This window comes from Chenopodium quinoa, unplaced genomic scaffold, assembly GCF_001683475.1.
Source record: "Chenopodium quinoa cultivar QQ74 unplaced genomic scaffold, ASM168347v1, whole genome shotgun sequence".
In the NCBI taxonomy this organism is placed as follows: Eukaryota; Viridiplantae; Streptophyta; class Magnoliopsida; order Caryophyllales; family Amaranthaceae; genus Chenopodium; species Chenopodium quinoa.
Genome location: NW_018743285.1, coordinates 2,730,471 through 2,754,587, shown reverse-complemented (window position 1 = coordinate 2,754,587; position 24,117 = coordinate 2,730,471). Strand labels below are relative to the sequence as shown.

General features: G+C 35.8%; 1 protein-coding gene across 1 annotated transcript; it reads right to left on the bottom strand.

Annotated features, from left to right (window-relative positions):
* Positions 1-5,793: 5,793 nt before the first annotated feature.
* Positions 5,794-7,623, bottom strand: LOC110735811. Its single transcript, XM_021915997.1, has one exon. The coding sequence runs from the start codon at positions 7,621-7,623 to the stop codon at positions 5,794-5,796; it is 1,830 nt and encodes a 609-aa protein (XP_021771689.1).
* Positions 7,624-24,117: the final 16,494 nt, after the last annotated feature.

Below are 24,117 nucleotides of genomic sequence, written 5' to 3'. Positions count from 1 at the left end.
TCTAATATCCCCAAATATACCCCTTTTAGGTTTCTAAGTTTCTAGACCAATTGAGTGTAGTTTGCTCATTTTTTTGCTCACTCTACAAACTTGTGTCTCCACATTACATAAATGAACCTACGTGGGATTCGAACCCACATCTTTTGTGCATTTGCACAATGCTCTACCCTTGAGCTAGTAGGCTAACGTATTAAAACATTCAAACACACTCACAAATGAGCACTAATTTGACAAATGAGCATTAAATAGTTTGCTCATTTGATAAATGAGAAAAAATTATTTGCACATTTTTAATTTTTGTTCATTTGATAAATGAGCAAAAAATTATTTGCTCATTTGACAAATGAACAAAAAATTATTTAATGCTCATTTAAATGAGCAAATAATTGTTTCTCATTTGATAAATGAGCAAAAATTTTATGCTCATTTGATAAATGAGCAAAAAATTATTTGCTCATTTGATAAAACAAACCTTTGTTAATAATCAGAACATATTAAATTCCTTCGACAATATAAAATCCACATAATTCAAATTTCTCAGCTCCTCAAAACATCAAAATAAAATTTTATAGCAACTCAAGACACACCAATGCCATTTCATATGAAACCCTTAGGAATCATCATAGGCCATTCATGTCAAAATAAAATGAGCAAATTAAAATGAGTAAATTAAAATAAAATGAACACCATTCATCAAAGTTCATACATCATTGGCGAAAATAGTAGAGAGAGTTAGAAAGGGATGAGGTTCCCCAAAGCTTTCCCAGGAGGAGATTTCTTTAATGCCTCTTTACACATGTCACGTCTCTAAACAGAAAGGCTGCTAATTGGAAAATGATATATACTACTAATCTTAACAAATATTAACAGCTTCATCTAACAAGTGTTTTAAAAGTTACAAAAATCATCTGTGGCTGCTGGAATCATGCTTAAACATGTTTAATATTAGCACAACAAATTAGTTTACTGAACTCGAAAAAGTACCTGTTACTTGTTTAATATTTGAATAAAATTTCACGTTGTAGCTTTATCATTATCTCAAGAGCAGAAACAATATCATCATGGATGTAGTAAAAACGGTGGAGTATGATGTCAACCAACCTCGAGCTTGTATATCCTGTCCATCATTGTAAATCAAGGTATCAGATATTTACCTTTACATTTTTACACCTTAAAAAGTGAGGAAATGTAAATTCAACAAAGTTGTTATGAGGGTCATGTCAGGGAAAATAGGTTCATATAAAAGTTACTACATTTAATTAAGCGTTTCAAAGTGAATAGAGTGAAGCCAATATGATAATATGTGCTATTTAAAGTGAAATAAAGAAATAGCTGGAAAACGACACAACATCATATTAGGGGCACACCTCTAGGCTTTAATGTATCTGAAAGTTGAATTATAGAAATGAGGAAGAAGAGAATGAAAGATGATCATAATTTGATGTGATTTGCTAAACAAAAAGTGGCTACAATCCTAGACCTTCATGTGGCTTTGTAAAATAACTCCCCATAATTTTCTGATTACACCTCTCTACACTAATCCTAACCAACTAATATTGTCATAGAAAACTACTAATAGACCAATCCCCCCAGAGTCCTAGACTAAACATTACTCCTGAGAAAAAAGCCCTTTCATATTCCAAGTGAAACTATAATTTTTAAGGATAGATTACAAACCAATACTATTCATACAATAATCACAAGACTCATTTGCAATTAGTAGGCACGTTGAATCCTATGCATAAAAAGTGTGTCGCAACATTGTTTCCCTTAGCAAAGACAATTTATTACAAGAATAAACCTGAGCGAATGACAAAGCCTACCAAATTCCTCAACCTTATGCCTCCAAGTTTATTGAACATAATATGAACACAACCCTATGTTCAGAAAGTCTTACAGATATAGAAGTTACAAATGAGCTTGCAAGGACACTTGGCTACCTTAGTCTGTCAGGAACTTCCAGATTCTGTGGTCAAATTAAAGAACAATAAAATTTAGGTCGAGTTGCTAAAACAATTATGCCATCTTCTTAGAATACATGTATGATAACAAAATTGAACACAAAATTTCAAAAAATTGATGAAGAAATTGAAAAAATCAAACACAAACTGATAAAATTAAGCTAAAATAATTGACAGAAACTGACACAATTAAGCAGAAAAATTAAACACAATTGAAGAAATTAAGCCAAAAAATCAAACAAAAATTAAGGTAAAAACTCAAATAAAACTAAAATCAACTTAATAACTACTCAAAAAAAAACGAAAATCAAACTAAAATCAACAAAAAAAAACAAAGTAAAACAGAATTGACACTAATTAATAAACAATGTGAGCTAAAATCAGCGAAATTCAAACGAAAATCAAAACAAAAATCAACAATGAATGTAACTGAATGTGACCTAAAATGAATTGAAAAACACGAAAATATAAACAATAAACTCACTTTGATGAAGAATTGATGAAGATTGAAGAAGTAGTGATGAAAAATCAGAGAGAATAGCAGAGGGAAAGAGAGTAGAAAACAGAGAAATTGAATGAGGAAAGAGAAAAGAACGCTTGAAAGAGGGAGGAGGAGAGAGAAAAAACGCAAGAATTTGTTTTCAAATTAAATTGTTTTGTTTGACCGGGATTAATTGTGGTCGTTGGATGTAATTGATCCAACGGTTATAATGAGTCCTCACAAATAATAGGGTTCTCACATAAGGGATGTGGTCTTATATATTTATCTAACTTCTAATATTATTGCTTTACATTGTCATTTAGGTGGATCCCGAATTTTATGAAGATTACGAACCTCATCTATTCATAAAGTCGACAGTGGTTTGTTCAAACTTGTCCTTTTTATTTTGTGATATTATTTACAAATTTAAATTTGTTTATAAAGTATTTGGACGATTAAATTATTCACATTCTCTTCGTGTTTTAATAAGTAGTGTTACATTTTAACCAAACACTGTGTATATGTCGAGACACAACTTTGACCATTAATTCATTTAATTACTTCGCATATGTTAGTAAAATTATAAGATAGTTGATATTATAAAAGTATACATTATAACGAATCCAACAATGTATTACACAATAACATTTGTTTTTTATATATTAGTAAATTAATCAAGTCGAAACCTTAATATAAATAGTGAAAAAAATCAAAATGTGACACTTATTAAAACACGAAAAGAGCAAAACGAACCTTACCTCTCCACAAAATATACTAATGATGATGAATTAATCATTGAACTACATTGCGTGGTTATGATAATCTATGACTCATATACTAATATTTACACCATATGGGCATCGCCGGTGTACCTTGTCACGATTTCACAATCTGCTCCTATTTCGTTGCACATAACGGGTCTAAAAAAGTTGGCGACACCTTGAAACCATCAAAAATTGATTGGGACCTCAAGAGACATTGGAGCTTTTTTTGATAAAAGTATAACATTTTAGCTATTACATTTTAACTTTTTTTTTTTTTTTTTTTGACAATAGCAAATGAAACTAAATACACCTACAACCAATTAGAAATTTCGATCCGACAGTTCCTAGCAATGTCATTTGCCCTTTGAACATGATCTCTAGGAACCTTCAAAATCGTGCATCTTTGAAAAGATGCTCCGACTTCCCTCAACTCCTTCAGCAACCACTTTATAGATATCTCCTTTCTCTGGTTATCCTGTAAATTGTTTAAAAGGGAAATAGAGTCAGATAAAAGAAGTATTCCATGCTTTCCTTTAGCTTTGGCCCAATTCATCGCTTCAAGACAAGCCCAGGCTTCGCATTGTGTGACTGACGCAGCTGCTCCATGTTTTCCACCCTCATCAAGGGCAAGGCCTTGGGAATTAGTCTTAACTGCCCAGCCAACCCCTGCTCACATCGTCTTCTTGTCCCAGGAGCCATCTGCTTCCACTATAAAATCATCAAAATCATGCTTCTCCTTTCCTAGCTGCACATAGTTGAAACCCGGAGGAATAATCGGATTATCCTTGCTAGCAGCCTCCTTCTCGTTTGTTGGACTTGCTTGTTGTTTAAATGTCTCATGATCCTCCATTGCAAGATTTATGAATTCCATCACTAGGCTTCTTGTCCCCATAGTGCCTTTGAAACATCTTGCGTTCCTGGTTTTCCATAGTCCCCATAACATTGCAATAAACAAAGCACATCGGTTACTATGCTTACCATCCTCGCTATTAAAGAGCAGGATATAGTGCTGAATCCATCTTCTCAATGAAGAGGACCCAGGATAGTCAGGGCAAATAGTTAGGGAGCCATTCTCCAAACTTCCTTTGCCAGAATACATTGCCTAAACAGGTGTTGGCTATCTTCCAAGACCACTCCACAGAGATCACAAGCAGTTTCATCCATATCCCCCGTCTCTCCAGATTACCCTCACTGCAATACCATCATGAAACAGCTTCCACATAAACACTTTCCATTTCGGTTGAATGTTCATTCTCCACACCAACCTAACAAATTCCTGGTCCCGTTCCAAAAAAGTAGAGCGTTCCAATCCTAAATCCTTTGAGAGGTAGTAATACCCAGTTTTAACTGTGTACCTACCCGAAGGGTGATATTTCCAATAGAGGAAATCATCCTCGGTTGAATGCGGAAGCTCCATTGCCAGAATCGCCTTTGCACTATTCCATTCAAAACATTCCCTTATCTTTCCTGCATCCCATGTTTTAGACACCGTGTTAATGAAATCACTCACTTTCCAATTCACTGCGCCCCCCAAAGTTTGGCCCGCCTTAACTAGAGGGATTTCCCCTTTCACCCAAGGCATGCTTATAGCCTTGATCTTATTACCATTCCCCACCTTCCACGCAAATCCCTCCTTAAAGGATTAGGCGATTTTTTGAAGGCTTGCCCTACCCATTGAAGGATTCCCTTGCCTTTTATAAGGCCTAGTGATATGACATATACTGCATGGTTGAAATCCTTTGTGTACTCTTGCTAGTAATAGCTGTGGATTAAGGTGCATCCTTGTTGCTTGTTTGAAAAGGAGAGCGTCATTAAGATTCGAGCACCCCCTGATTCCCAAACCTCCCATACTTTTCGAGAGCTAGATGACACTTCTACTTACCCAGTGTAGGCCCTTATTCCCATTACCAGCCCACCAAAAACGACCGATTAAAGAATCAATCTTGTTTGCAATGCTCTAGGGAAGTTTCAGACACTTCATGATATGAGCAGACATGATTACCAGCACAGTGTTGATAAGGATTAGTTTTGTCGGTTGGGAAAGGTGTAAGGAAGCCCAAGAGATGATTGTTTCTGAAACTTTGTCAACCAGAAATTGGAAAGCGGAGCTCTTCTTTCCTACAATATCAATTGGAGCCCCTAGATGAATTCCCATATTCTCGGTTTCAGGCATAGAAAGGATCTGTTTCGTAGCCAATCTCTTCTCATAGTCGACACCCAGCGAGAACTTTATAACTGACTTTTGGAGATTTAGCTGTTGACCAGAAGCTTTCCCGGACCTATTAAGGATGTCAGAAATGCACAAACATGCCTCTTCATTTGCCTTGAAAAAGAGCATAGCATCATCTGCGAAGAAGAGATGAGAGATCGAGGGAGATCTGTGAGATACTTTCAATCCTTTGAGAAGATTGATATCCTCTGCCAGAGTTAACATCCTTGACATGATGTCCATACAGAAAATGAATAGGTATGGGGAGAGCGGATCCCCTTGTCTCAGGCCACAATTAGGAGCAAAGTGTTTAGTTGTTTTCCTGTTGATGACTGCTTTGAAACTCACTGTTGAGACACACTTTGATATCATCCTTAACTAGTGGTTCGAAAACCCAAATGCTTGTAGCACTTTCAGAAGAAAGAGCCAATCCACTCTATCATAAGCTTTTGACATATCAATCTTAATTGCTGTGAAATTGGAGCCCCTCCTCGAGTTTATAAGGTGCATGAGTTCATGACTCAGAAGGATATTATCCTCCATATACCTTCCTGGGATGAAGGCATGCTGGTTTTCTGTGATAAGGCTAGGGAGGATTGGTTTAAGCCTATTAACCAAGCATTTAGAGATGCACTTGTAGGCTGTGTTGCACAAACTGATCGGTCTAAACTGACTCGCAAGCTCTGGAACCTTAACCTTTGGAATCAATACTAGCAGTGACTGGTTCCATTCTTTGAGCATGTTACCTGTTCTCAGAAATTGTTTTACACTATCAATCACCAGTTGCCCTACTTCATGCCAGTAGGATTTGAAAAAATCCACCGTAAACCCGTCTGGGCCTGGAGACTTGGAGCAATGCAGATTGAGCATTGCCTTTTTAATTTCACTGTCAGAAAAATCCCTGTCTAGCCAAAGCCAATCCTCATCCCGGATGAGGGGAATATCAAGTTGTCGAAGCAGAAGGTCAATATCTTCCCCATGATTATCAGGCATAACCGGGTTATAGACCTCCTTGATTGAGGTCAAGATTACCTCTTCAACCTCCCTTTGCCCCTCAACCCATGTATCATTTCCATTCCTTAAAGTCAAGATTTCCTTTTGAGATTGTTGTTGTTTTACTTTCCTGTACATGGTAGGCGTTGGGCAGTCCCCGAACTTGACCCAGTTTGCTTTCATTCTTTGTTTCCAAAACCTAAAACACAATTGACCCTCAGGTATAAGAAGGTGAATACGCTTGACATACCCCTCTCCTTCCTTAATCAAACTAATATTCATCCCCGTGCTTTGAAGATCCTTAGTGATCTTTTTCCAGTTGATCCCCCAAACCTTCTTATTTTCCAAGCACCAGTATTGGAGTTTTGACCTAAGCTTACCCAACTTTCTAATTAGCTGGAACATGTACGAACCCTGACAATCCTCCTTCCAAGAATTTTTTACAATTTCTTTGACTTTCGGAAAGTTGAGGCACCAGTTCTCAATTTGATAAGGCCTATTAGAAGAGGTAGATCTAGGCTGATCATGGTAAGTCATGACTGCGTGATCGGAACAAACAATTGGTTCATGAAAGATCCTTCCATCGGGAGAATGAGCAAACCATTCCTCTGTGATGTAGGCACGATCCAGCCTTTCTAGGATAAGATCATTACCTTCCCTTTTATTGCTCCAAGTGAATCTTGGCCCCGAGAAAGGAACTTCCGTCACATTGCTACCAAACCTCCAATCTAGGAAGGCATCGATTCCTCTTATTTGGGTCAATCCCCCTAGTTTTTCACTCCCACTTTCTACTTGATTAAAATCTCCTATTACTAGAACGATTTTGAACTCTTCTAAAAACCACTGGAGTTGTTCCCAAATAATTTTCCTATTTTCTACTTGAGGCTCACCATAAAAGAAAAGTACATACTTCAAACTTCCATTCATATCGATCATTTTACAGAGGATAAATTTTTTTGAGGAATACAAGCATTCGATTTCATCATTAGACCAACCTAAAACTAGAAGGCCCCCACTACTTCGATCCGAGTCCCAACCAAAAGCGGAAGTAGTGTTAATAGTACTTAATCTAGCCGCCGCACAAGCAAACTTCATTTTAGTTTCCGAAATGAACAAAAACATAGGTAACTTCAATCGATAGATCCATACTAGGTAGGGAACCGTAAGGGAGTATGGATCATTGAGACCCCTACAATTCCATGCCACTATCTTCATATCCCTGTTGGGGGCTGATTTGGAGCAGCCTCCTCCACCCCTGATGATAGCCTCATCAAGTCAAGAATAGGTAATTGAAGATCGATTTCCATGTCATCCCTTACATTCCCTTAGAGCCGAAGTAACTTCCTCACTTTTCTGCCTCTTGTAAGATTCAGTCAAAGAAGAAGAGTTATCTTGGGGTCTCTCGTTCTTTCCCCTCATTCGGAGGTCCCCATCAACATTAACCCCGAGTTCCCGTGCCATGTCGGGATCAGAGATAGCCTTCGAAGCAAACCTACACTTCCCTTTTTTATCCTTGAGCCAAATCGAGAAACCACCCTTCTCGGACCACCTGTGAAACCTCTTGATTCTTTTCATTTCCACCCATTCATAATCAGACTCCCTGTATCTCACCAAATCTCCATCACAAGAATGCGGCAAATTTCCAACCGCCTCCCTTAGGTGCTTCTTGTTGCATGCCTCATCGTCGTAGTTAAACAATTCTGTAAAGTTAAATGAGCTCAAATGCGACATTGGGCTGTTAGGGGGGTCAAATTCCGTGAGAGGTAGATTCGGAAGCCCCCCTAAATCCGCCTGTGATAGCCGAAGAAAAGGAGAAGTAACACCCCTTGCAACTCGGTTAAGCTCTTGAATCTCCGCCCTCCTTGCTTGTCGAATACCTAAAGGAAGAATCGTGCTTGCTTCCATTATGCACGCATATTCATTTTCCTCTAGATGTTCTTCATCATGTAGTCTTCTCGAAGCCATAATGGGTGAGCTTTCCCAATCCTGATTCGACATAGCAGCAATTGGTGACATCAAGTCTCTACCATGCCCAGCCCTATTTCCATGCCCCAAATCATTAACCCTTTCGAAACCAATAGGTGAAGATGCCCATTCCGAGATACCCAATGTATGGAAAATCGTCCCTGGCCCCCTTCCCTGTCTGTTCCTCTGCATGGCTGCCGAAGATTCCCCCACCTCATAGGTCGAGCCCTTGAAGAGAGGCTGAGTTGGAGGAGGCAAAGACGTAGTTGTATGTGCCTCTCACCCTCTAATAGCGACGTGCCTAATTGGAATTGCACCCCCTGTTCTCCTTTCTAACACACCATGCTGCTCATCTAGCTGCTGTTCCACGCACATCAAAGGAGGATTTCCCCTATTATAGTTGCCCAGATTAGGGCTACATTGCCCCTCATGAGTGAACTCCGCATAAGGGTCACCACCCAAACCCAGACGACTTCCAGGCGAGAGTTCGAGTTCTGGTCTCACCGGATCTTCCTCCACCTCACCTAAACCCGATTCCTCCTTCGAAAACTCCTCCTCGCCAGTTTGAAACCCCTCACTATCTTCACTTTCATGAGATGATAGGGACTCAACATACGGGTGATATTCTTCAAAACCCATATTTTCCCCTTGCACCCTCCTATACAATGAAGGCTCTTCTTGTATTTCTTGAGGACATAAGTCCAAACCAGTATTTCGACATCTATATGAGTCTGGCAAGCCACGAATAAAGTTCGAATAAAATGGGTATTCAGCTGGCCCATATAACACTCTTATACCATCGGCTTCCACCTCATTAAGTCTCCTCCTTGCAACAGCAGCGTGAAGGGAGCAGCGAGAAGTCGCATGTCCTGCACACCCACAAGATTTGCAGAATCTGTATATACCTTCATGTCGCAAGTATACCCAAATCACTCTATTCCCTTCCAGGGGAATGAAGCATCCCGGGATTAAAGGGATAGACAGATTGATTAACATCCTAGCTCTGAGCTCAGCGTGGATGGGAAGATCATTTCCTTCCTGATCAATCTCCTCGATATACACAACATGCCTTATTATTTGTCTTGCCCAGCTTGTAGTAAGGTAGGCTGAAGGAAGCCCATGAACCCTTACCCATATACTTGCCAGAGTAAAGCTCATTTGGTTAGGTACAAGATCAACTTGATACCCTCTTAGGTTAATCACCCTGCCATCGATGATTGTTGTGTTGGCTAGGATAAGACCTTCAAGGTCTTGGCTGTTTCTGCATTCAACCAAGAAGTATGGCCCCGATCTATGGACTCTAATCTCATCCCTCCTTATCCATCAAGAGTCGACAATGTGTTGAACAAAATGCACCGATGGGGGGTGAGGTCCTGTGAACAAGCCTATTACACTTGATTTATAATTAATAGTAACGTTATCAATACGAAAATCTATTAGAGTGGGAATGAGGGGTCCCCCTCGCATATTTTGGAGATTATGATTATTATGAGCGTTAGGAAAACCCCTATCATTGCTCATGATGTTGTTCAGAATAATAGGGAATGAGACAAAGATTATTAGAGAGGAAAGAAAGAAGCATGTGAATGAAAGAAGAAAAGACAAGAGAAACAGAAGAGAAGTTAAGACAGAAAAGGAATTAAGACTGATGATACATCCCAGAACGAACCCTTGGCATTTATAGCCAAACTCCAGTTCTTGGAATATGAAAAGACCACTCGCGTGGGGAGCCAACGCTGAACGGGATGGGATCTTAGAGGAATAGCCGCCTCTAGTTGTTAAACTCCACCAATAACACAAAAAGCAATTACTTCCCAATTGAATTGAAGAGGAAAGCGAAGTTTACACCTCTGCTATCTTGGAATAAGGAGAAAGTTGCTTAAAAGGTTAAAACCTTTTATGGGAAACGAGGTATTTTAATACAATTAAGAAGATTAACTTCTTGGATGGAGATAAAGGAGGATAAAACCTACAGGCACAAGAAACTATTGATCTCCCTCCCACCTAGAGGGTCTATACTGAAATGCTGAGAGGAATGGAGCACGCAAGAGATATTGAGGGAGAAAGCAAACCCTAGCAAACCCTAGCAAAACTAGTGAAGCTCACACTTAGTGAGAGATGCTCTCAAATTTCTAGAGAGAGAAAACGTACTTGATCTGGGACTTCTTAATATTATCTATACATTTTAACTTTTAATATACAAAATATTTCGAGAAAAACAATGTGGTCTAGATTAAGATATATTGATGATGTGGCTTGAAAACGAGTTTAGTACAATTAATAATTGAGCTTAAATCTGTAAAGTATAACACATAAACTTGCCTTGGGGGTGTGATTGAGGAAGACCCCTAATGCCAAAGTCAGTAAGCGAAATAATAATAAGAGTATTAAATAGTATGCAAGTATAATTAATGCTTGAGGCTTTGTATGAATACCTTGATGAAGTATCAATTTATAGCGGTGATAATTCCGGTCGTTAGGTCGGGTTCGGGGTCAGATGTTGGGTTGTGCTTAAAATCTTATGAAATTAATGCAAGACATATTGACGGGTACTTTCTTTAAATTTTAATACTTCGTATATAAAAGATCTTGGTCAAATCGGGTTGAAATCGTGTTGTTCGGATTTGGGGTTCTCTCGGTGACTTTAAGTAGGGTTCGAATTGGGTCATGGATTGATCAATTTGGCTATCTATACCAATGGAATAGTAATATTGTACACATGGGCTAGCATGATCACTCGGGTTTTATTTACTTTGTCTTCTTAGCATAGAGAGACTTATTGGATTGTGTATATTATGTTCCACTTTATCATTATATATAGGGTCGGGATCCGGTGAGAACCACCCTTTATGTGAGAACTCACACCTTATGTGAGGACAAACCTCAGCCGCTAGATTAGATCAAATTCAACAGCTGAGATTTTCTCTCTCCTCTTTAGATTTTCTCTCTCTTTTTCCAAGTTCTCTGATTCTACGCTCTTCCATTTTTTTCAGTTTTCAATTTCTTTGCTTTTGCTCATCAATTTCTCGCGATAATCTGTTAAGGTATGTAAATTTCAGTTTAATTTTTGATCGATTTTGAAACATGTTTTTGCGATTTTGATTTCGAATGAGTTCAAGTCGATTTTTGATTTTCTGATTTGATTTTCAATATTTTTGGTTCTTCTTGTTGGGGAAGGCTTGACAAATGAACCACGATTTAAAAGTCTGAGTTGCAAGTTTCAAGCCCATATTTGAGATTATGATAGCAGATTTCTAAACGGTTTAGCTTGTTCTCGAATTCAATCAAGGAATATTTGAGTTTAGAAGCTTATAAAATAGTTTCATCGGCCATAAAAACAAGCAACCACCACTGGCCGCAAATTAGGGTTCTTGTTCTTTGAATTGTTTGGATTTTGAGGATTACTTATTCTTACTTGCGGGAACTCCAACTTCTCCATTTAAACAATTTATGAGTTCCTCTTCTAATCCATTGAAACAATTCATGAGGTAAGATAATCTCTAGACCTTTTTTTTTAGTTTTTCCCCCCTTTTCTACTACTACATGTCGCTATGTTACTGCGGCCCTGCTACTTCCCTGTTGTTTCATCCATTCCTGTCTTTTGTGGTGTTGTGCGATTATGTGATTGTGTGCTAGTTGTACTTGGTTTAAATTATAGAGATGATGATTTTTATAAAGTTAATAGAATTATTAGTCAAGAAAATATTATTTCTAGTTATATTGAATCCTGAGCTTTAGTGCGATTAAAATTATGGATGACTATTGATATATGTGTAATTGAGATTCCGAATGGCATAAATAGTTGATTTTTTTTACAGCTTTAGAGAATTTAGTTATAAAACTATATCTGAATTTGATTACTGAAGGTTCCCAACAATTTTCTATACTCGGTGAGCCACCGAGGTTTGTACTTTTTCAAATTAACTATATCTGCCATTATTGAGATGTTCTTGTTTGAGATTCTTTCTTCTTGACATACTTTTCTAAGTGGTCGCTCAGTTTTGGCAACCACACACTCTTGACATGCTTGAAACATGGGTGCTTGGTTTTCACTTACTTTTTTTTCTTCTTCTTAATACTCGGGGTATCAAGTTTGAAATATGCTGCTGAGGATATTTCATATCTTACTTTGGAATTGGAGTATTATCTTTAATTACACTTTGAATATTAGCTTGGTACATCATGATAATGGATTACAATATATATATGCATCCTTGTAATTACAAGATTTTCTGGGCTGAGTTTGTGTGGAACAGATTATCAGTGCCTAAGCACAGATTCTGTTTTTAGTTAGCAATGTGTATGAGACTCAAGACTCGGGCCAGATTGTAGAAATTGGTTATGTGTGATGATGACAGGTGTGTTTTTGGTTAGCAATGCCTTTTTTGAAGCAGATTTATAATTGGCTTATTAACTCTACTCCTATTGGGAGCTATTGTAGAATTATGAGATATATTTAAAGAGGCCTAGAATTTGACTAAATTTCAGAAACAGGTTGTCTTTGCGGCTTTAGTTGTCTAGCTGAAGCCCAATATTGCATTTGTCGTTTGAGGAATGAAATCACATGGAATTGAACAAGGGACTATTAATGCTGATCAAATGATTACTCGGCTTAAGGAGAATGTAGTTGGTAAAATTAGATATTTTCCATGTAAAATGAGTGCTAAAAACAGAAGTTGGTTTGATAATATGTGATGTATAAGTTTCTTTCGCTGCTTGTTTTGATAATATGTGATGAGCAACGATTCTTTGCTCATGTATCAAATGAGCAACAATTCTTTGCTCATTTATCAAATGAGCAAACAATTTCTTGCTCTTTTATCAACTGAGCAAACAATTCTTTGCTCATTTATATAATGAGCAACAATTCTTTGCTCATTTATCAAATGAGCAAACAATTCTTTGCTCATTTATCAAATGAGCAACAATTCTTTGTTCATTTATAAAATGAGTAAACAATTCATTGTTCATTTATCAAATGAGCAACAATTCTTTTTAATTTATCAATTGGGCAACATAAGGTGAAAAAATTTAGAACAGAAAAATAATTTAAGACATATATTTAGAGCTTAGGTAGAAAACTCTAGAGCATAAGCGAAATTTTTTTAAATGGTTGCAGTAAATTTTAGAACATATACAAAAACTATTTATAATATATGATAAAACCTATTAGCTCAAATGGTAGAGCACTATGCAAATTCATAGGACGTAGGTTCAATTCTTACATAGGTTATAACTATAAATAACTAAAAAAATTAAATAAAAAATAAAGAAAATCAAATTAGCAAAAAATTATATGAGCAAAAATTTGGCTTGAAATGATTAATAACTATAGAAACTTTGTTACAACTAAACTCTCATATAAACGCTTTGTCTCCTCATTACACAAATGAACCTACGTGGGATTCGAACCCACATCTTTTGTGCATTTGCACAATGCTCTACCTGTTGAGCTAGTAGGTTAATGCAAACTAAATTCAAATGAGCAAACTGACATAAAACGAGCAAACTAAATTCAAATGAGTTTACCTTATACCTTATACCAACCCACCTTAGGCTTCTCCCATTTCTACAAAACAGTAGCAGTACCCAGATTAACAGTGGCTTTCTCATACTCTCTAATTATGCCCATAGCTTTTTGTTGAATCCCAGCTAAATCAACCATCTTCCCTTCAAAAACCCAGACATTTCTTCGCAACCATATACCCCAAAGCAGACTCCTGAACATGCTCCACCATTCAATATCAGTGTGCACCATCTCTAGCTTTAAACACCACTCAAAAAAAGATCCAACCTCAAAAGTGCTAAGGTCGAGACTTAGTGGAGAAGTACACCAAATGTTGCCCTGTTACATAATGTAAGAGTATGAAGAGTTGTCTCACTCTCTTCACCACACATAGGACACAAAATATCAACTGTCATTCCTTTCCCAGCCATAGTACGTGATGGTAGTAGGTCAGAGGGACAAATATACATGTACTAAGGGCATTTGATAAATTAACAAAGAATATTTGCTCAATATATATGTTTTAACTTATTTTTCTATGTTATTCAATCTATGAAAGGAGCAAATATTTTGCTCATCTAAGAAAAGGGTAATCATAATGAAAAGTTAGACAATTAGAACAAAACAATAGTTGAAAGGTCATAACATAAATGAGCAAATAGTTAGTTGCTCATTTGTCAAATGAACAAATAGTTAGTTGCTCATTTGTCAAATGAGCAAACATTTCTTAAATCATTCATTAAATCAACAAGCATTTCTTTGCTCATTTGTGAAATGAGCAAATAATTAGTTACTCATTTGTAAAATAAGCAAACATTTCTTTGATCATTTGGGAAATGAGCAATCAATTTTTTGCTCATTTAGCAAATGAGCAAATAGTTAGTTGCTCATTTGTCAAATGAGAAAATACTTAGTTGCTAATTTAACAAATACTTAGTTTTTCTTTCTTTAATGTTTCCTTTAAAACCTTTTTTCCTTTGTCCTTAGAAGCAACTGTCTTGAACTTCCTTCCCTTATGTTGTGGCTGTGTAGAACCACCAACAACTTCTAACTGTGCTGCCCCTAGTGCATCTTGGTCACCACCAACAACTCCTAACTATGCTGCCCCTGATGCATCTTGGTCATCACCAACAACTCCTAACCGTGCCCCTGCTGCATCTTGGTCACCACTAACATTAGCAGCATAATCTGTCTTAACAGATGTCCTGCTTATACAAAATATTAGAAAACATATCAATTTGGGTAGCCTTGATGTTAGTGGGTGTCCTCAACTAAAGCACATGCCATCAGAATTAGTAGGATTGACTTCTCCTAATAGCATAAACTGACCCTAAAGAATAACCTGGTACAAATTATAAATTAACCCTAAGGAGTATATTATGATAGAGAAGCATAGGCTAATAAATTATCTAATGAACAATTGACAAATAAGCAATCAATATTTTGCTCATTTGTCAAATGAGCAAATACTTAGTTGCTAATTTAACAAATGAGCAAAACTTAGATGCTCATTTGTAAAATGAGCAAATAATTAGTTAATTATTTGGAAAATAAGTAAACATTTCTTTGATCATTTTGGAAATGAGCAATCATCTTTTTGCTCATTTAGCAAATGAGCAAATAGTTAGTTGCTCATTTGTTAAATGAGCAAATACTTAGTGCTAATTTAACAAATGACTGCAACTCCACACTAAACATACAATTCATTAGATATGCTATACAAAATCAAAAACCTGATATTTCATAAATGAGCAACAAAACATAAAATGAGCAAGTTTTATCCAAACAATAACTATTATACTGACCAACAAAACATAAAATGAGCAAATAAGAAAACACGTTCATAAGCAAATAACTAGTATTAGAATCGATCATTAAAGGTTTTTTAACTGTCGTACAAGAAAAATCAGATCATCATCTCAATAGCTTTAGGCTCGCTTCCCAAGAATCCTGTTCCACAAGGGTTACGACTTACAAGTGGACCTATTTTCTTTTTGTTTTTACATCTTCATTATAAGGCCCTCGGAAAATTAAGAACTTCAACCGTATTAAATAGCCATTGCTTTCAACCTCCAAACAAGTATGATTGCAAATTATGTGAATAAAAAATCTAAACCAAATCAGAAGTTTGCCAAGACAAGTTCAATATTTTTGACACATCGAATCATATAGCAGGTAGATATTTGCATATAAAGATACATTATTGATGGGAGGAAGAATGGTAAAAGATAAGGAATCTTTGACATAGTATTGAAATCTGGTTTGCTAAACTAACCAAGGTTTGTATATGGAATTCTAACAGTGTAATTTGCTCAAAAAGCACCATAGAAAAAAGGCTTATTTTCAACACATGTCAAAGCCAAAAACCTTGTCCTCCAAAGTGCAATGTAGCATAAATTCTAATTAGACAAATATGACTGCAAAGTATCAAATATCCCATAATTCTTAATACTAATAAATGACATAAGGTGGCACAACACACCTTGGTCAATGATATGTATTTAGTTAATTAGAACTCAAACATATGTAACATCATATCAAAGACTTTTATCGAACACTTGGTGTGCACATTACATTCCCTAAATTAGAACTCAATTACTATTACCTTAAAACACAAAACATTTACACTGTATTATTTAACAAGTGACTAGCAAACATCAAAACATTACATGTCCAAAAAATAAACACAATTACATGAAATAATTGAGCAAAAACGGACTTAAATGTCCACAAAAACACAAAATTAGAAAAATATCATCAAAATTATCGACACAAACACAAAATTCATAAATTTGATGATGAAATTGAAAAAATCGAACACAAAGTGATAAACTAAGCCAAAAAAATCGAACATAAATTGAACAAATTAAGCCAAAAAACCGAACACAAATTGAAAAAATTAATCCAAGAAAATCGAACACAAATTAAAATATAAGCGAAACTCACCTTGACGAAGAATAAATGAAGTTTGAAGAAGAATTGATGAAGAATCAGAGCAAATAGCCAAGAGAAAGAGAGTAGAGAGAACTGAGAAATGGAAGGAGGAGAGAGAAAAATAACTTGCAAAATGAAGGAGGAGAGAGAAAACGCTGATTTTTTATTTTTATTTATTTATTTTGTTTGAAATTATGTTTGACCGGGATAAATGATAACCATTGGATGCAATTGATTCAACGGTTGTAATATGTCCTCACATATACCAGGTTCTCTCATAGGGGATGTATATATATATATATATATATATATATATATATATATATATATATATATATATATATATATATATATATATATATATATATATATATATTCATCTGAAAATTCATTTTGGCGGAAAGTCTTCACTCCACCATTTTTAGAGACTAGCCCTCCTATGGGAAGTGGGTTATTTGAAAATGGTATTCCTTCAACAAAGTGTCATTTCTTTGATATTCAAGTAAATTTTGATTCATACAATTATAGCACAAAATCAAAAGAAAATGATGAAGACTCTGACCCAAAGATCCACATATAACAGAAACAAGATGCTATTGGATAGGCCTTGTGGGCAGGAGTGATGTAATAGAAGGTTATGGTTTTTTTTATAGGTGGTACTGGTGGAAAAGATGGAGAAACTTGTTTTTATTAAGTTGTGTCCAAGGGTAGTAATTGAATAACAATATGGTTTTTTATAAATAAAAAAATTTGTTTGTTAAACTGATCTATAATACGTGGAAATTGGTTACATCTGATGGACTAATGTATTGTAGTCTTCAACTATTCATAAATTAAAGCAAAATATTTTCAGCTTGTTTATTTTGTAAGATAGGATAATTCTCCTTGGCTTGTATTCATTATTCACAGCATATATATACATAGAACTCTAGGGTTTACACACAATACCCTAGTACTCCCTCCCCTTTTTTTTTTAAATGTATCACTTTGATTATTTTTGCACTATTCACATACCATAATAGACTTAATTTTTTCACTTTTATAAAATAAATAAATGTTATTATATAATATATCATTAAATTGGTCCTAATGTCTAGTTTCATAATATAATTTTATTATAATTTTTACTAATAGACAATTAAAGATATTAATGGTCAAAGTTGCGTCTCGGCAAATATGTCGGTCTAACTGATGCAAAAAAAAATAAAAAAAATAAAAAAAATAAAAATAGAGGGAGTATATTACAAGGCTAATATCGACAATAATATTTACATATTATAATGTCTAACACACCCGTAAATTCGCAGAACCCTAGCTGTCTCCTCTCTATTTTTTTTTTCTCTCTGTAGTGTTCTTACAAAAAAAAAGTGTTTCATAGGCCGAAAATAGTCAAATTTCTTCGGAAATTTGGCTATTTAGACCTTTTCACTTTAGTTTCTTTATGTTTTTGCTATTGAATTCAATAAATCTACACTATTTGAAAGTATTAATGTAATACCCTGTATTTTTATACGTATTTTAATCTAAATATGTACTTCATAAAGTATTTAAATAATTCGAAATGAATTATTTATGGTATTTTATTAATTTGAAAAGAATTATTTTAATTAAAGGTCCATTTTTATTTATTTAATTGCTTTGAAAATATTTTATTTTATTATTTAGAAACTTTGGGGCATATCATTTTACAAAAGGAAATTTAAAGTCAATGGCATTTAAAGAAAAGTCAAATAACTAGTTTAAATAGGAGAAGACATCACTAAGGATAGAAAGAGAATTTAAGCTTAAGAGGGTTTTAGAGAGGGGGTATAAATACCCATATTATGAGCAAGTTAGATCTTGCCCAAGGTGGAGAATACCTAAAGGTAAACTCTCTGTCTCTCTCCTCTTATTTTATCTCTCCTTTAATTCCCCCTCCCCTCTTCTCACATCACATGACACACACACACCTTGCACGGGTGGCCGGCTGCCACCACCATCACCGGCCGGCCACCACCAGCCTTCGCCGGCGGCGACAGTCGTCCTCCCTTCCCCCTTGTGCGTGTGGTTAAAAAAAACCTCTTCTTTTGTTTTGAAATTATTCTAGCCTTGACTGAATTATTATTTTTGGGTGGTGTGATGATTTTTTATGATGTTTGATTATGATTATTATGTATATAATTTCAGATTTAGTTTTTGAATTAAAAAGCCCCAAATTGAAAACCCCAGGTTTTTAAATTAATGTATGTTGATGGAAATTGATTGTAGGTGATTGAAACTATTAAATTAGATGTTTCTAAACATAATTACAACAATTTTATATGTTTTGACAAAGCTGAAATTTTTATATAAAGGTTAAAGTTGTGTTTATTGAAAGGATTTTTAATTACCCATTATTTGGGAATAAAAGTAGGGGTTTTAAATTAATTTTCAGCTTGTTTTAGAGGGTTTATAAGTGATTTAAAGAGTGTATATATTGCTTGGAAATTTATATTGAATAGGTATTAATATCTCTTTGTAATTTTGGGTTGTAGGAGATTTCCAAGTGAGTGATTTTGTGTAGTCGTGGCGATTTTGAGATCATATTCAAGGTACGTTCGAGTACTCGGTAATTATTTAAGTGTATAGAAGCATGCTAGACTTTGTTTAATTAATTCCAAGGTAGTATCATGATAGGTGTTGGTTGGAATTGTTGATTGGATTGATGTTGGTGATTGATTTATGAAGTATGGATTATTTGTGGTGAATTGATGATTGGAATTAATTATGTTGACATGTTGAATATGAACCATACTTTTATTATTGGCATGATTGAGAGCATGCTTAATTAAACTAAGGGGCCGTTTGGTTAGCGCAAGGGAATCGGAATGGAATGAACAAAGGGAATGAAAGAGAAACCATGTAGTGTGTTGTTTGTTTTAAAAATATAAAGGGAATCACCCCCACCACTAACACCACCACACACGCCTTTTTCCTTCACTTTCTCGCTTCTCCAGCCACCCCACCGCCCAGCCATCACCTTGTCGGAATCCCCCGGAGACCGTCGCACCTCCCCTCCCCCGAAAATATCTCCCCCTCCCTGGAAAACCTTCCCCTAATCCCTTTCACCTTTCCTTCTCCTCTGAACCGGCCATTGCCGTCAATTCCAAGATCATAAACCCTAATTATTCATCATCAATACCCTCCAAATCCCAGAAAACCCCAATTAAGAAATCCAACAAATTCTCGTTTTTCTTCTATTCGAACTTTGCTCAATCGAAACAGGGGAAGCGATGGCCGATGAGTGGTCGGGGAAGGTTTTCGAGGGATGGGGGAGGTGCAACAACCTCTGGCAAGGGGTGAGGGAGGTGAAAACAGGGGCATTGAGTTCCGACGAGGGGTTGGGGAAGATTTTCGAGTGAGGTGCGAGCTTACCGGAGGTCAGTGAGTGGCGGAGAAGGGACGGCGATGGCCGGGGGAAAAACGGTGAGGTGGGGGTAGGGTAGAAGGGTGATGGATGGTGTAGGCACGGTGGTGTAATGCTGGCTAAGGAAAGGGAATGGAAAAGGCTAGGGGAGGTGGGGAATGAACTTAAAGGGATTTGGGGGAATGAAGGGGGTAAAGGGGATTGGAAAAGTGGCCTAACAAACAACAACAAAAGGAATGATTCCCGTCGATTCCCATTCCCTTTGTTGAATACCCCCAACCAAACAGCCCCTAAATGTTTAATTGAGTTTGAAATATTGAAAGAGAATTTTATTATGGTTCATATAATTTTTATTGATGCTATAAGCATGGGAAAAGAGCTATTTAAGTGTCTATGTGCATGAGGATTAAATTATATTTTGGTGCCTAAGTTCACTTAAGGTGTTTTAAACATTGAGGGATAGGATTATGGCGCATTATGCGTTTAAGGTGTTATTTAACACCGAGGTAGTTAAAAAGGGTTCACCATTAAAATTTATGTGGTCACTAAGTATTCAATAATTAAATTGGTATGTTTGATTGCTTTGATGATTTATTATGACTGATTGTATGATGGTTTGAGAGTCATCACCAAGTCTAAAATGTGTAAACAACGTAAAGTGAAAGAGATTACGCACCAAAACTCTTGGAACGTATATACCTCGAGTATGAACATATGAGGGGAGTTATGCGACTTTATATTTGACCATAACTTCTACCGGGAGTACAGGACGCTGTATTTTCCTTTTTATTATGCGAGGAATTCCGCCACTTACGAGTGGTTCTTTTATACTGGCACGGTTAGCTCCCGTATTAGTACCCCGTTATTGGGGCAGGTTAGGGGGAACCTCGTTCGATGCGTGATCAAGCTAAATAAATAATCTAGTGATTTGTTAGTTGGCTATGTTGTATGTTGTATGCTTGTAAACAGGTGCAACAAAGGTAAGTTGTGTGATGATAGGATGAAAGCATGTTAGTGTGTTCTATTTATGCTTATGTACTCAGCATTGATGATTGCGTATTATATGTTTGTTTGGCCTTGTCTTTATCTTGGCTCTACAACGACCCATTTCTAATGGCGAGTAGTGGGGACAAAGTAAAGAGGAGCTTTTCAACCGTTGAAGCATATTTGTGATGGGCATGAGTGAAGAGCAAATCATATTTAGTTTCCATAAGAATATGATGTGGTTGGTTGTTTTAATTATTATATATTTTGCTTGTGAGACTAACGCAAAAGTTTTCAAATGTTTTATCTCGGTTTTATTAAGGACCTACAATGGTTCCAAGTTGTAGGTTGACTTTGTTTGACTTTGGTTGACTTTACTTTCGTTTGGTTTGACTTTTTAAGTTGACTTGTTTTGAATGGTTTTAAAGAGAGTCTTCCGTTGTGTGTCTTTGATAGTTGCCTTAGCCGTTTTTCACGGTGACGGTAATGTTTTAGAATTTCCTATTTCGTATTTAAAAAGAGCAAAACAGGTATTTTAAAGGAAAGGAATTTCTAGGGTGTTACAAGTAAGTACCCTTATAGTGGGTTTGAGTGTAGTAAGTGCCCCTATGGTGGGCTTTATTCTAATTTTGTTTTTATTTTTTGAGTTTAGTATGGTATAAGTACAAGTTGTTTTATGGGTAAAGATTTGTACGGGATCGAGAAAGAGGTTAATCCTTCAATTACAATCAAATGAATCAGATGAATTTTTCTTCACGACTACAACAGATCGGTAGACCCCCTCGTCAAGAAGGCTGTAAATCACTGCGATATGAAAAGAGGGTATGAAGAATGTACGATTTGCAACAACAATCGCAGCTCTGATGAAAGGATGTTTTTATTTGATTCAACTGTCATGTATTTATTAAATTTAAATCTCTTGTAGATGTCGTATGAATTTTTATTTATGAATTAATCTTAATGTCTAACACACCCCCTCAGTCAAAGCGGGAGGAAGGCAGATGCTTAAACTGGAGCGAAAATCCTAGATCAACGGAATATGAAGATCCTTGGTGAAAATGTCAGCATATGGATATGAAGATGGGATATGTAAAACACGAATGTGACCTAGAGCAACCTTCTCCCGAGCAAAATGAATGTCCACTTCAACATCAACATATTATCCTTAGTACACTTAACAGAAATACCAAGAAAAGAAGACAGAGGGCCAAGATCCTTCATAGCAAATTCAACACTTAAGAGTGAAATAATATGATTCTGTAAAGAGTCAGATGAGCAAGCTAAAATAATGTCATCAACATATAGCAATATATAAGCCACGACCGTACCTTAACGGAATACGAAGAGAGAGGTGTCACTCTTACTGTTCACAAAACTGAGAGAGATAATATGAGAAGCAAATTTTTGATACTAGGCCCTATGCGTCTGCTTAAGACCATAGATCGACCGACGGAGGAGGCAAATATGTTTGGGTTTACTCTAATCAACAAACTCATGCGACTGATGCATGTATACAATTTCCTGAAGGTGACCATGAAGAAAGGCATTCTTAACGTCCAACTAATGAATAGACTAATGTCGAGAGACAGCTAGACCCAAAATAGTACGGATAGCTGTCGGTTTGACAACGAGACTAAACGTTTCATCACAATCAACACCGACCTCTTGTTCCTTACCATTGGCCACAAATCGAGCCTTATTTCTCTCAAATGACCCATCCGAGCTTACTTTATTTGGAAGGAAAGGAAGAGGGAGGTGGACTAAATCCATTATTTGGATAACAATTTAAGGAGGGTGGGAATGGAAGGGAAGGAAAACATATTATACAAACTAACTTATTGTAAAAAAAATATTGTTTATTATTCCTACGTGTTTAAATAAATGAAACGTTTTGACTTTCACGGAGTTTTAGAAAGATTAGTTGAATTTAATAGAATAATAGGTAGTGGGGTATTAGTTGAGGAGAGAGAAGACAGAGAAGGTTTTGTGAGGACCATTAGTTATATTAAAAAGTAGAGAAAGTTTTTAAAAAATAGAGAGGAGTTACTAAAAAAAGAAAACATTTCATTTATTTAAAGACGGTTGAAAAAGGAAAATGTTTGATTTATTTAAACACGGAGGAAATATATAATACTCCAACTTGGATATTGATATTCTTACACAAACTCGCATCCAATACTCATGAGTATGGGCTTAATTTTACATTCAGCTCATGTTATTTACCACTACTCGTATTCTTACAAAAACTTTTTGTTATGTTCTTAGATTGTGTTAATTTGCTTAAAGTTGATAATTTTATTTATTTATTTATTTTTTTTATCCGAAACCATCCTATGTGTCTCTTCACTCCTTTGAGATAATTAAATATGACATGAAAATATCGTTTGGAGTAGGCAATATGTAACTTAACATAGGAAATTTATGAAGTAGATAAATGCGGAATATCAAAAGAGAAATGCCTAAATAACATAACATATAGTTTATCATAAAAAAAACAATAACATACATATAAAATTAAAATAATAAGAAGATTATATAGGAATAGGAATAACATAAAAATGCACAACCTCCATGGTACTCCAAGAGTATAAAAGAAATTGCGTTAAGCTATTGTCAATTTGTCACTAGATATAATTTGCCTTGCAATTAAAATAGAGGGAGTTTAGGTCATATTTAATTCGCCTTATTTTAACTTACTTTAGAAAAAATAAGTTCATATTATATCAGATCAAAAAAAATAAAATAAAATTTCACATCATGAAAAAAAGAAATAAATTATAAGACCACTATCAGCAGTGAGGGAAAAAAAAACTCCTCAATCTCTCTCTACCCACTTTCTCACTCCTCCAACCCAATTTCCCTCATCAAATGATTTTTTCACCACACCAATGAGGAAAAAAAAAAACTCCTCAATCTCTCTCTACCCACTTTCTCA

Coding starts and splice junctions, on each gene's coding strand:
- LOC110735811 (XM_021915997.1), bottom strand. CDS start 7,623: ATGAAGATAGTGGCATGGAATTGTAGGGGTCTCAATGATCCATACTCC.